The following is a 14,288-nucleotide window of genomic DNA, read 5'->3' on the forward strand; positions in this document are numbered from 1 at the left end:
CAAAAAAAACCCCAAAACCAATAGGAGGCAGATCTAATAACCTAGAACAAACATGCTAAAATCGTCCAAAGCCTAGAACATGATGTGTCTGAGGGTCAGCAAGCCAAGAGAGGAATTAACAAAGGTATTTGCAGAATTCAAGTCACAGAATTACAGACAGGATAGTCTCACTATTCCACTCTTCCAGCCTTGCTAAGACAAGCATTTACAGTAACTTTATTGCCCAAGGGCAAAATAAATTTAGTGCTTAGGCAAATCTTTATTAAAAATAATGCAGGCTGATTGGAAGTGTAACGGGTAGTTTCAGTACTGCAGAGCTCCGTGCAGGCTAGCAGCGCTCTGGAGGAATTGTAGAGGTAGAAGTGAGCAGCGTGCTGGCACACCTAGGACAGTCACAATGCCAGAAGGGTGGTCACAGCTGGCTCCACATGTGCCACACTGCAGACTGGTCAGCGGATAGTTTGTGAGCCACACACAGGAAACTGGACACTAAAAACACTATGGAGACCAAAATGGACACCTCGGGTATCCAATGTTTGCATCTCATAGAAAGTTAAGCTTTTCACTAAACAATTAGTAATTTCCTAAAGCAAAAGCAACAACTGTTTATTGGTTTTAGTCATCTTGCACTGCAAGAGAGGTGGGGCATGCCAGGGATGGAAGTCTATAACCCAAAACACCCAGCTGCAGCCTTCGTAAGTATGACTAAGAAAGTAAAAATACTGTATGTAACAAGGGCTCTCTCCATACCTTGCTATTCTTCTATTTTAAAAGCATATATTTGAGTACATAAGCCTGCACAATAGTCTGACTCACACTCACTTAGAGAAGTGGAAAAGCTCTATGCCATCTCAGTAATTTAATTGGGATAAATGCAGCCTTCTGGGGAACATGATTTGTTTTCCATTTTTAAACCAGTTTCTGCTATTACCATTTAAAAATGGAAGACACGTATGTGCAGAATTGTTAAGTGCCAGCTCTTTGCCCAAGGGATTGGATACTACTTCCCAATAATGATTTTTTTTCTTTTAAGATCTGCTGGTAGTATTTGTAACAGTGATGGCAGAAAATAACCCAATTTGATTACTAGTACTGATACTGTCAGTTTTGGAGAGTAATACATATTTATACCCTCTGTTAGGACACAGGCTCAATCTGCTGCTTAAATTCATGTGGTGCCATTAACACAGATCTTTGTGTTTTCTTACCCTGAACTGAGTTCTGCTATCTTTATGATGCAGAGACAGCACAGTCAGTGTTGCAAAGGAAAAGGTCCAAACTTTTATTAAGAACCCAGCAAGGCACATAGCAAGATTAAATAGACACAGCACTTACATAAGACAATCAAGATTCTAAGCAGACAGAAGTAAACCAGGGCCTTCCTCTCCAGCTTAGCACTCATTAAAGTATTCAGTTAAAGCATCCACAAGCTCCTGCTTCTTGCTTCCACACCTCAACCTCAAGAACCTACATGCATCCTTCAGGACAGATACGGTGAGCTTGCCCAGAGTGCCCTTCTGCACATGACTCCACAGCTCGTCTCTTGAGACTTCTACCTTGGGCTTCTTCTCAGTTTGATCATCAAAAGCTAGAAAGATATGTTTTAATCACAAACATTTTAAAAACTAGAAAGACATCAATGTTTCTTATACACACCATAGTTAATGGCCATTAGTACATGGTGCTTTAACAGCTACACACTCACAGACCTAGTTTTCATGTTTCCTTTTAAGAAACAGACATCACTATGTATGTCATGCAGTATTTCATTGATAGGAGTGATCTTAACTGAAGTATGAAACTGTGTTCTGATGAAAACATCACCCTCCAAATGAAATTTAAGGAATTCTTGTTGAGACAGCAGAATGCAATGATTCCACAGTGAGCTCAGCTGACACTCATTTTATGCAGTCTTTTGTAGATTCCCAAATTACACATGGACTTCATCATTGCTTACACATTTAGCCCTTAAGATGTCTATCTTAGACTTGCTAAACAGCCCATGTATAAAAGTCTCACCAACACAAACTGAAAGCATGAGTGATTTTGCTATTCCGTTGTAGAACAGAAAGTTGCTAAAATTATACATATACAATACATCTATACCTATATATTCTGCAGTCATTTACCCACATCACTTCCTATACTTCACTCTGCATTTTGTCACTCCAGCAACTCTCCAACTGGATACCACAATATTCTCTACTCTCTAAGAATCAATACTGGATGTAATACTTAATTATGGAGCTCAGCAGTTGCTGCACAAGCAGCTTCTTTAAACTATGAAACAAACTGAAAACACAGAAGCTTCTAAACAGAATAAAGACATTATATGCTATGTTTGCACCACCATTACTTACCTTGTTTTCGCTTTACAGCCTTCCCATCAGGATTGTAGTCAGGGGGATAAACCAGCTGCTTAAACTCATCCACCAGGTTGCCCAGCCTATGGCTCATCTGCTCAGACTTTGGCACTGGCAAAATATAAAGATTTGCTCTCTCAGAAACAGTGTGATCACACGAAAGTCTACAAGGCCATCCCTACTGCCAGATCAGCTCACCTGATGGGGAAAAATACAGTGCTCATTCTACAAAACCACTAGTGTATGGAACCACACAATACTTTATTTTGTAGGATCATGTTAAACATTCAACAAGAAGAAACTCACAAAATATGAACTAGCTTAGGTATGCCAACTTCACTCTGTATTGGGATGTAACACCAGTTCATCAAGCACTACAACCACCAGAGACCCCCCCCAGGACAGAATAATGTGTGCACAAAGGGGAACTAACACATGTTAATGATTTTGGGGAAATTATTACCCACATGTATGTTTCTTCTGAGAAAACCTACATAAACAGCTTCTTCTGTTCTAGAGATGCACAATTTTAGTGGAAATATCCCCTCATGCATCCAGCACTGTAATAAAGAAAACCTGCTCCTCAAAGCTGCATTGGTGCTAACAAGTCTGACTGTTTTTCTGTAACATCACCAGACACAACTGTGCTTCTGTAATAACTAGTCTACAAGTGTCCTGCAAGCATGCAAAAATGCAAATACTTGTGTTACGATACTCTCAAATGAGAAATTTACAGCTCTTGATACTATCAAGAGTTTGGACATCTGGAATGCTGTGTCCAGTTCTGGGCTTCCCAGTACAAGAGAGATATGGAGCTCCTGGAATGGGTCCAGCAGAGAACAACAAAGATAATTAAAGGAGTGAAACAGCTTCCTTATGAGGAAAGTCTGAAGGAACTGTTTAGCCTCCAGAAGAGATGACTGTGAGGGGAACTGAAGGGAGGGTGTCAAGAGTATAGTGCCAGGCTCCCAGGTGCTGCCAAGAAACAGGAAGAGGCAATGGGCAGAAACTGAAGCACAGGAAGAGCCATCTAAACATGAGAAACAACTTTACTGGGAATGTGACTGACCACTGAAACAGGTCACCCACAGAGGTTGTAGAGTATCACTCGCAGGAGAAATAATTGAAGAACTATCTGTAACTAGCCCTGTGCAATGTGCTGTAGGATAATCCTGCTTGAGCAGGGGGGGTTGGACCAGATGACCCACTGTGGTCCCTTCCCTCCTGGCCCACTCTGTGATTATACAAGACACACACAAACTCTCCCAGTCACTAGGTGTCAGCACTGCCCCCAGCAGAATAATTCTCTTCATTCAGCCCATTTATCACACTGAAATATTAATGGGAATCTTGAAGAGAGGAATTTCAGAGAAAATATTTCTCACCGTAGGAAAAAGGTGATTCAATTTTAATTTTGGATGGTAAAGTGAACATTTTTTCTTTACCTTAAAAGTGACAGCAATAGAAAATAAGGTTTCAGTATTTCAGAATGGACACATCCAGACTCCTACATAGTGAAACTGCACACAACTGAAATATTTCTTAAAAGACATTTGTGTTTGTAGTAGCACATATTTGACTTACAACAAAGTCACCAGTCCCCTACCCTGCCTCCCTTCACACCCGCCAATAGCTCTCACTTGTAAGATCCTCAGCTTGTTCTGGTTCCATCATGTCCAGTGCCAGAGCCTCCAAATTCCTGAAGTGCTGCTGCAAAACTGGGTTCTCAAAGCTGTCAGCCCTGTCAAGAATCCCCCAAAATGTCAATGCATGCTGCCAAGAAGACAGACAAAACACTTAAGATCTACCACCAACTTATGTCAGAATAAAACTTCCCTCTTCGCCACACAACAATCCATCGTATCAGAACTGCTTTTCCTCTTCGCAATTTACCTGCTGAATCACTATCCTGTCATGCATCAACCACATAAGAAAGCTGTCTGAGAGTCAGAAAGCTGTATGAAGCAAAAGGAGGTAGTGGCATTATACTTTATGTATAGTTATTGTGGCTTCACATAGCTAGGAAAAAAAAATCTCCCATGAAAGTACTTCATAGCATTTATTCCAGGTATAATGAAAAAAAGGCCTAACTCTTCTTTCTAAAGTGCTCTAATTTAAATTATCTGGGTCTGATCTGCTGTAGAGTGGCAGAACCACAATAAAATGTGATACCTCTGCAACAAATTACAACAGCCCGGAGAACAAGAGCAATTCTACAAAGAACTCCAGAACATGCTACATAAAGCATTGTGGTGCCTGGGTATCCAGAATGATTAAGAATAAAGTTTGGACAAAGCTACTGCAAAGACAAGCAATTTCTATCAAAATACATGAAAATCTGATCTCAGGAACACCACAGCTGAACAACACATTCAACAGAGCAAGCAACGGCTGTGCTTTTTCCCCCATGCCACTCCCTGCACCCTATTTATCTCCAGGTACCTGTATTTGAACCGCAGCTTCTGAATTATTTCCTTCATTTTGTCTACCTGCTCTTGGCTGGCCGGCACATTTTCTGTAAAATCAACATTACGTTTGTCATCTGCATAGGGTAGAAAAATCAAGTGGAAACCTATACAGAAGAGAGGGAGGAAGACAACAGTTACACAAAATAATTTAGAGAAAACAATGGTCTCAAAATAATTTATAGAAAAACTAAGATGGTTATTATCAAGGTCTGATGACTCCAAACTAACAACTTGTTTTGTTGTTAACAGCAATCCATTATACTTCCAAGTGCCTACAGCACAACACTCAATCCCAATCTCTGTTTGTTACCAACATCTCTAATGGCTTTGTGAAAGACATTCAGACTAAATTCTTAGCTCCAAGTTGGATACCAATGACTTGTTTTACATGCAGGACATCAGCTACTCCATCTTTCCCACCTCTTACTAGGTCTGAGCTTGAAAAATGTTTATTTGAAAATCAAGTTATTGCCCACATTATTCTGAAATATATTATTTAGTACACAAGCAGTGTAACTACTCTACTTCACATCCTCCCGGAAGATGTTTTTGCACTTAAAGAGGTGAGAAAATGCAAAACAGCAAGAATCTGCTCCCTAATCATTCCCCACTCGTCTGACATGGCATGAGGCTCACTATATGTGAACTATTTATTTAATACTTTACAATCTATTCAAGGATACAACATAATTCAAGAAAAGACATTCTGTCTAGTCTTCAAACAGGAAAAAAGGCTTTTCATTTCTACATCAGTTATTTGAATCTGCTAAAAAGAGGCAGAAGGCAGGGAAAACACTCTAGCCAGGTCATACCTGAGCAAGCACTGATGCAACTGGGGCTTTAAAAACAGATTCAATATCAGATGCTTACACTGACAAAACTGAAGAAAAGGAATGTTGGAAAGCATTTTCCTTAGTTTTAAGGGAGGGCACCACTAAGAATACTTTCCTTCAATACAGGGCGCCATTACACTGATTACATCCAACCATACAGGGAAAGGTGGCCTCTCTTCCCATACCTGGAGGGGCTATCTGCACTTTCTGCTCATCCAGCTCTTCCTCCTGGGGAACCAGGGCCACAAAGCGAGGAGGGATGTTCCGGCGAGGGGTGTATCTGCACAGCATCATCATCGCCCTCTCCAAGCACTTGATCAATAGGGCATTAAACAGTGTTGTACTGCCTGCAAAGGAAATAGTGGATTGGTCAAGACTGACAGCTTTGTTCCTTTGTTCTAGAATATAACCCTAGATATTACAGTTTCAAAACCTGTGATTTATTTGAAATGCTTGCATTATTGTGGAGGTAAAAAGCAAATTTTGGAAAGGAAAAGACTCAAAATGGTCAATGCTAGCAAGTCTCTCCTGACTAGCAGTGAGAGTTCTGGTGGAAGAAGTGAAACCACTACCATCTCAATAATGGAATACTGTGAAATTTTATCTATAAAGTCTATTTTTGTTTGGTGGGGCATCACAATAGAAGCACATCATAGACCTTTTGTGGAAGTAACACACTAAGAATTCAGACTTCAGTACTCTTCCTGAGGCACACATTTGCCTCAGACATGGTGGTCAGGGAAAGACTGACATGTAAAGAACATGGATGAGCCAGGAAACTGCAGTTAGAGAAGTAAGCATTAGGTTCTTTTGTCAGACACTGCAAAGCCTTTGATCATAACTCCGCCCTCTTTATCCACTGCTAGACCAAAGAGCTAAAGGTTTTTTCTTACTACTGCAGATTGGGATATATTTCTATATAAACAGATGTATGTACACCTATAAAAATGAAAAAATAAGCAGTTCTAAATGTCCTTGTCTTCTCTCTTTACAAGCCTATAAAGTGCTGTTAATTCAACTATACTTCCTGAGTACCATGTTTCCACTCCTAGCTGATATGGACTTAAAATCAGCAATTCTCTCCCCTGGTTTGGGATTTAGGCTGTTATTTTTTTTTTTGTTATTGATTGGTTTTGTCTGGGCTTTTTAAACTATCTTTACTCTCTTGTCAGGCACTAGGATCCTTCAGTTTCATGAATGGCTAAAACAAGTACTTTGTGACTAATCTGCATGGCTAAATTTGTTGCTTGTCATGATGGATAAACATGAAGTACAATTGGCTGTTCTGTTATAAAAGAAAACAATAAATATCTGCAGCTGAGAGAGGCAATAAAAGTTAATACAGTTCTTCTTAGCATTAGCAAATTTTTAAGTTAGACAAAGCTTTTAAACTCAATGATCCTCACTCAAACACATGATGAATCAACAGGTTACACTAATGCAAGGTAATAAATCTTCTCTTGCCATCTTTGCTTACCTCTCACCAGGGACTCCTCAGGATAGATGAACTGGGAGCGCCTGATATGGTGGTGCTGTTTTAGCATTGAAAGTGGTTTGAAGCCAATCAGAAACAAACCTGGAGAATCAAACTGTTTTAATTCTTCCGTCTCCTCTTTCTCCAGCACAATCTGTCGGTTTCCGTATGTCTAAACCAGGGAAGAGCAGATGACAGAGCTGCCAGCATAAAAAAAAGAGGAACAGGAGGCAGGACAGGGCAGGAAGTGGATGCAATTGCTGTGTTCCACTACTTTAAAGAAGGTTACAGACAAGACAGTGTAAACCTGCATGAGCAGTGCACACTGAAATGGCAAGTGACAGTCTGTGACCATTATCCCAAGGGAAATTCTATCTGAACATAAGCAAAATTCCCTTTTCTAAGAAAATGGCTAAGCCCTGATATAGAGAGGCTGTCACATCTCATCTCTGGAGTTCTTCAGAGCTGTCCCAAAAAAGCCCTGAACAATCTGATCTGGTTTTGTGAGTCTTGCTCTGGGCTGGGTTGTACCACTTTTTCAGAGGTCCTGTCCAATTGTAAACTTGCTTCAGCAGATGTGTGTCAGCTACCTGCTCCTGACAGAAATAGAGACTGAGAAACAATGTTTGTGTAGCACTACTCATGCATCACAAAATCAAATTATGGATTTATTATAGTTCAGCTGCTGAAGGTAATCATCAGGGCTTAATATTCAGCTTTCTGTTTATGTCCTATACTTTATTTCAATAAACTAATATCTATAAAAAGACTAAATACTCCATTTTAAGACATGTTAACTTTAAGAGCTGTTAACATGGAAGAAGACACAAAGCACACTTGTGACAGTATACCTAGCAACTACATAACCTGTTCTGAAATAAAGCTGTGCCTGGTCACAATGTGACACTCAATTTACATCAGCCAAACTATCAAGCAGGAAGGCAAAACAAATAAAAATTTATACAAAAACTCCAACAGTAACATGCCTTTTGTTTGGAAAATGTGATTCACACTTGTATGTTCAACAAAATCAACCAAATCTGTTCGTAATGAATCAAAAATTGACAGCAGCAGCAATGGCACAGGGTCAGTCAAGGTCAGGCTCTGATAACCTCATCCTGCCTTACAGAAAGACATGACCTGTGTTCCTGACAGCATTTCCACCAGCAGCTATGCCTTCCCATGATAGTCAAGCCAGGGAGACAACCCATTCTCACCCTGCAGAGCTCACAAGTGACCAGCCTGTCCCAGGTGCATACAGATGCAAATATTTCTGTATCTCATCTTGAAAGTGCAATACTAACAAAAGCAGCAAAGGAATTGGCATCTCCCATCACACATCACAGAGACAAGAAAAAGCAGGCACATAATCAATATGTTACCTGAGCCCTTTTAGTGTCACTGGGCAGGAGCAAGCTTCCTGTTTTTCCACTAAACATCCTTGTTTTGATTTTAACTGGTTCATTAGTTTCCCGATAAAGCTTCACTGGAAGTGGCTTATAAGCTTTTTGAATAAGGTTGTAAACACCAACAGAAAGCACCACATCTTTGCCCAGATGCAGATTTAGCCTGTGTAAAAAGCAGATACAGACTTGAGACTCCTGAAAAATTACTACTGCAGAAGAAAATCATCTCCTCATGTAAGTTATTTCCTTTGACTTTCTCCTGTTCTCCTCCCCCAAAATCACAAATCTTTGGAAACATATTATCACTTGAGTCATAATCTCTCCTGAATAAAAATATTATTGTAGTATCATCATTTCTTGTCATAAAAGTTATCTAAACATAAGTAATTTACCATATTTCTTTGACCTTTTTTTCACTGAAGGGCAGCTATGCTCAAACAGAGCACAGGACAAGTCCACATTTGGGTACCCCAATTATGCTCATTGTAATGTCTCTGAATTCTCATAACTGTTTGCACAGTTATGCACAAAAAACCCACTAAGAAAAACAATACAAAGAGTTAAGAAAAAATATAAATCAGACATTAGAGAAAAAATTAGATGCAAATGTTTAAAAATAGAAGTAATCTTAAAGTTATGAGAGCAGAACAGTGAGTTGCTACAAATACTACTTCCTCTCTTGTAAAACGTATCACTGGTATGGGATTCTTCCTCCCCAGCTATTAGAAAACTTGAGGAACATTCCCAGAAAAGAAAATAAAGCTGCAAGCAGGAACAAGAATGCCAGTGACAACAGCTCAGGTTGGGATACTTTATAAATATTTATTGGAAAAAAAAACATTAGGCCTTGAAGTTCATTCCCTTACTGTGCTTCCACATCATTCTGCTATGAACTCACTCCCTAAAAATACAACTGTTACAGAGCATGTGATTCCAAAAATACTTTCTATCTGCTTTGTCAAGATCCCTGTAATCTCTCTTAAGTATCTTTAATCTTTTAGTAGGAGATTAGAAATATCAAGGCTGTGTGAATCCATGCCAAGTACCTAGACATACATACAACATACAACTATTAATAACAGAAAAAAATACCTAGCATTCACATTCAGATGATTTTTTTGAAGTTAGTATTGGCAAGAAAAGCCTAATTTCAATCAGATTTCACTATAAACTATTTTTTATGTTGCAGCTTTTTAGGTAAGTACTTGGCAATTATGTAATTTTTTAGCAAATTATCATTTCAGGCCAAGCTCAATACAGGATACATCACACAGAAGAAAGAAGAGGTCCTCTGCTCTTCTTATCCACAAATATCCTTGGAAACTACAGAAGAAACACAAATCTTGGACTAAAGAATTAAGATTGAGGAATATAAGTACTGATGCTTTTAAAGAGCAATCATTCCAGAAGAGGAAAATGAGATGCAGTCTGAAAATAACATCAGGTGCCCCTGCTGAATGATGCATCATAAGTAGGCACGAACCTGACTAAAGCCCGTTTCTTTGTCTCCTTTGCTCGTACTTTCTTCATGAGATGTTCCAGTTTCTCTGACTCTTCAGGATGGATCCCAAGGTCCTCATCCTCTGCTACATTTATAATATCCCTGTAGAACAGAGATATATCAAACCCTCCAGGCTTCTTCAAGTGCATCAAGTCCAAGATGATACCTAGAAACAATGGAAGATATCAGAGCAGCATAAGAAACTACTTTTTTCTTGTATCAGCATGTATCTCATCACTCTCAGATTTCTCTATCTATGCAAATTATTAAGTAAGAATAAGCTCCAAATTGTCATCTGTACAAGGTGTGAAACATTCTAAAGAAAGGGGTGATTCTAGGGCAAGAGGCAAAACACATTCTTTAACTTCAATCAAAACAATGCAGAATAGAAAATGTTTCCTGTTTAATTAAGAATTTGGACAGCATTGAATATGAAATGGCTCTGATAAGCTCCTATAAAATATAATCCTACCTCAGGCATAGAGGGGAGTTCAGAAAATCCCCTTTTCTTTAGTTATAGGGGCTAATGGATTAAGGAAGCCTCACAGCTTCTAGATCCAGGACATCTCCTGAATTCCAAAAACACTGGTTACCTCAGCTACACAGTTGAACTAATGCTGCCTACTCTCTGAGCTCAGGCTGATTCCTTCAACTAATTCAGAATGGAACCATTAAAGTAATTTTGTGTTAACTTGGTGTTATTATTCCCTTCCTGGAAAATGATACAATAACAAAAAAAAGTTTATTTTCTCGGCCCTGGCATGTCCCCATTTATGCTATCAAACTAGAAAGTGATCCTAGAAAACAAGTGCTAGCTACTGGATACCAGATCAGAAAACATATATTCTGATTTAGATCAGATATAAAATTTCTGGCTTAGAAACTTTCAGAAACATTGCCCAGTTCTGCTGGTAACATCTGCTGCAAAGATTCATCACGTTTATTGTGTCTAAAATGAAAAGTGGAAATAATGACCTGTGTCTCTCAGATCACCAGCTCTGGTCCTGGCCAGCTTGGCTTTAGCACTGTCATTGGCATGAGGGTCATCCTCGTTGGTGAAGAGCATGATCCTCTTATGGCTCAGCCTGACTTGGACATCACTGAAGAGGTTCGAGCAGGCCCAGAGCGCTTCACCCAGGGAATAGTCAGCGCTGTGGCCAAAGCTCTCCCGGAAAAGAGCCCGTCCTTCGTCTCCCCTGTACTGGTCCAGCTCTAGAACACGCTTCGCACCTAGAGGGGCAGCAGCATTCACAGGCATTAGAAATACTGACAGAAGTACCACGAGCTCTTCTAATTATGCACCGGGGCCTCCCTTGCAGCTGACATCCATGGAATGCTCCCAATTACCTCTGTGGCAGCATCCTTCCACCACCTGGCTGAGAAAGTTGTCCAGCATGGCCTAACATCTGCAAAATCACAAGCCAGCTACCACTGAAAGCACCTGCTAGGGCAAGAGGACACAAAATACCCTGGCACCAATGTGGGCTCTTTCTGTGGGGAAGTGAAAACGACAGGGATCAAAGTATTGCAAACCTCCTCCACTGAATGCCAAGTGCTCAGCAGCAAAGGCAGCAAACTGCCCCTGCTGCAGAGGCACAGCAGACTGCTGCACCACCACAGAAGAGGAGCCTGAAATGCATCCTGCATCTCCACAGCAAGCTGGGAAGGTGGAGAGCTCCTCCTCCTCCTCCTTCCTTGCCCCTTACATCACAGAGAATGCACAGAAAGGTGGGATGAAGCCCACAGATCACCACACTGAGCACAGCAACATTCAGGTCAGGTGTCCACAGCCTTGTTGCAGCTCTGAGGATTACTTCAACCCAGCTAGGACTCCTTTTCCCACCTAACAGCAGGTTCTGTTTTCTTCTGATACTCTACAATGGGAGACAAGCTTTTATTTTCAGCCACTGCATTCTGTAGAGCTTCTTCCTTTGTCTTTCACTTAAGCTCTATAGCATTTTAAAAATTTCATTTGAAAATATTTTCCTCTCCCTCTACTATTTTATTTTCATCTCTTCATCTGTTCTTTAATGTGAATGTTCATAATTACATACTCCATAAAAATCGCCTATAGCATCGCTTTCTTCTCCAGAGGACTGCTCTCCAGGAGCAGCAAATACACAATTCTATTCCTTTTGAACTGATGCCTTAAGTTTTAGCTTTCGTATTTTCTAGCTTCTGTACTACATTGGTATATAACTCTGAATTTCATATAAAGTGTTAGCAAGTTCTCTTCACAGGACAGGTAGACAAAACAATCCTTTTCCAGCCTGAGAACCAAGGACACCATTGCAGCTTCAGGCCCAAAAGTGTGAACAACAGCAAATTGAGGAAAGCCATCTGGGAGGATGGGACTTCATAACCTGAAGCTGTAATTGGACAACTAACCCCAACATGGAAATGGACCAAAACTTATAAAAGTGTGAAACCTCGTGATCAGGCATCCATCTTGGGTAGAGCCATGGCCAGGCTCTTGTACTGACCCAGGTGTATCCTTTGAAGGCCTTTTAATAAACACCTACTTTATTCCTTTAACACTGTCTAGCCTCTGTTCCAGGTAGCCTCACAAGGCATCAGAACAACACCCACCTTTCACCTGTGCTGTTTTTATCCTCATGGCGAGGCTACTGCCTCTAACATGAGAGAAAGGACAAGCAGGGAAGGAGGAAAATGAAAAAGCAAGACCTATAGGGCAGTGAATAGGTCTGCCAGAAAAGGGGCAGTCCTATCAGGTCTCTATTGTAATAAATTCTGAAAATTGACAAGGTGCAATTCTTTCAGGAGAAGCCCCTGTGTCGTTAAACCTGCAACCCCTAGTAAAGAAAATGAAATCAAACATCCTCAGAGATAAAGGCTGCTATGAAAAGTTGTAGACAAAATTCCCCCAGAAGACTCTCAACTGTAAGACAATCTGTCACCACTAGCATGTATTCTTTGCACTTCTCCTACTGCCTTTCCAATTCAGCAACCAGCACTTGTTATCAAGCAGATGGTATGTAATCTTAAGAAAACAAAAGAGCAAAATTAAAGAATTGCAGAACTTATTACAGAAATAAGAGATGTAACACTCCAAACAGGCTACCACATTGAACCACCTGTTCTAGCTGACACCACTTGAACAGGAGGGCTGGACAAGATGACCTCCAAAATCCCATCCAACTTCAGCAATTTGGTGATATTCTTCATCAGCTGGAATCCATGGTGCCTTAACATGGACACATACTTTTCTGATGGACATTCAGCAGTTCTGTTGAGGTACTCTAAGCTTTAGCAGACAGCAAGTGAAGCCACCACATTAAAATATAAGAAAATGAATAGAAAAGGATCTGAACCAACTCTAAGAGAAAACGCTAGGCTCTCATGAATTTTCTAAGCTTTAAAAAAATATCTAAATCTATCCCCACCACCAACAGCATGTTTCAGTAAGAACTTACCTGATAGCTCTCTGATCTTCTAGAGATCAACTACTGACAATGTTACTACACCAATTTCCTTGCTCCCTCTTTTTACACAATCTTCATACCACTTTACCTGGATTGTCCAGCTCCTGGAGAACATAAACGTGCTTGAAATCTGCCGAATTCTTGTTGTTTTCTGTACCATAGAATACAACACTTAACAGGTCCCTGTCACTGCTGATAATTTTGCTGGTATACACACTCCGGATGCACTGAAAAAAACGCATCCAGGTCAAAATTACAAGAAAATAGTTTTCAGAAAGGACTGTGTGCGAAAGTCTTGCCTTAGCCATTAGCAGTTTATCCATCCCTACCTGGATGGTCATGTCGAAAGGAGTCTCTGCCTCTCCGTCGGACTCGAACATGGCCTTGGAGGCATCCACCAAGAAGATGAGGCTGTCCCGGCCCGAAACCCTCTGGTCCGCTACGGAACGGAGGGAAACAGTTTTAGCAGCGGCCCCTCCGCCGCCCGTGGAGCCTGGAAAGCAGGCAGTGGGCCCCGATCTGCCCTCCGTGAGGGGGTGTGGGGCCCTTACCGACCGCCTCAGACCCTTCCTCCTCTTCCTGCTGCTCCTGCTCCTCCTCCAGCCCCTCGCCCCGGTAGAAGGACCCCCACCCCGCCATGGCTCGGGCGGTTCCCGCCAGACGGTCCCGCCCACGCTCGGCCAACCGCCGCTCGCCCCGCCCCGCCCCGCAACAGCGCTGACCAATGGCGAGAGCGGCAGTGCGCCGCGCCCCGCGCCGCCCGGGGCGGCCGCCCCTCCCCGCGCGCGGATTGGCTGCCG

At 41.2% G+C, this 14,288-nt stretch overlaps 1 protein-coding gene across 1 annotated transcript; it reads right to left on the reverse strand.

Annotated features, from left to right (window-relative positions):
• Positions 1 to 1,258: 1,258 nt before the first annotated feature.
• Positions 1,259 to 14,143, reverse strand: XRCC6 (X-ray repair cross complementing 6). Its single transcript, XM_021552767.4, has 12 exons — positions 14,040 to 14,143; positions 13,818 to 13,927; positions 13,577 to 13,715; positions 11,021 to 11,275; positions 10,028 to 10,211; positions 8,521 to 8,707; positions 7,142 to 7,310; positions 5,850 to 6,011; positions 4,806 to 4,935; positions 4,004 to 4,104; positions 2,361 to 2,474; positions 1,259 to 1,588 (listed from the first exon to the last, which is right to left on the reverse strand). Exons 1-12 carry the CDS (start codon positions 14,125 to 14,127, stop codon positions 1,392 to 1,394), a joined length of 1,836 nt encoding a protein of 611 aa, XP_021408442.2. The 5' UTR covers positions 14,128 to 14,143; the 3' UTR covers positions 1,259 to 1,391.
• Positions 14,144 to 14,288: the final 145 nt, after the last annotated feature.

This window comes from Lonchura striata, chromosome 1A (assembly GCF_050655825.1).
Source record: "Lonchura striata isolate lonStrDom1 chromosome 1A, ASM5065582v1, whole genome shotgun sequence".
NCBI classification, from domain to species: domain Eukaryota; kingdom Metazoa; phylum Chordata; class Aves; order Passeriformes; family Estrildidae; genus Lonchura; species Lonchura striata.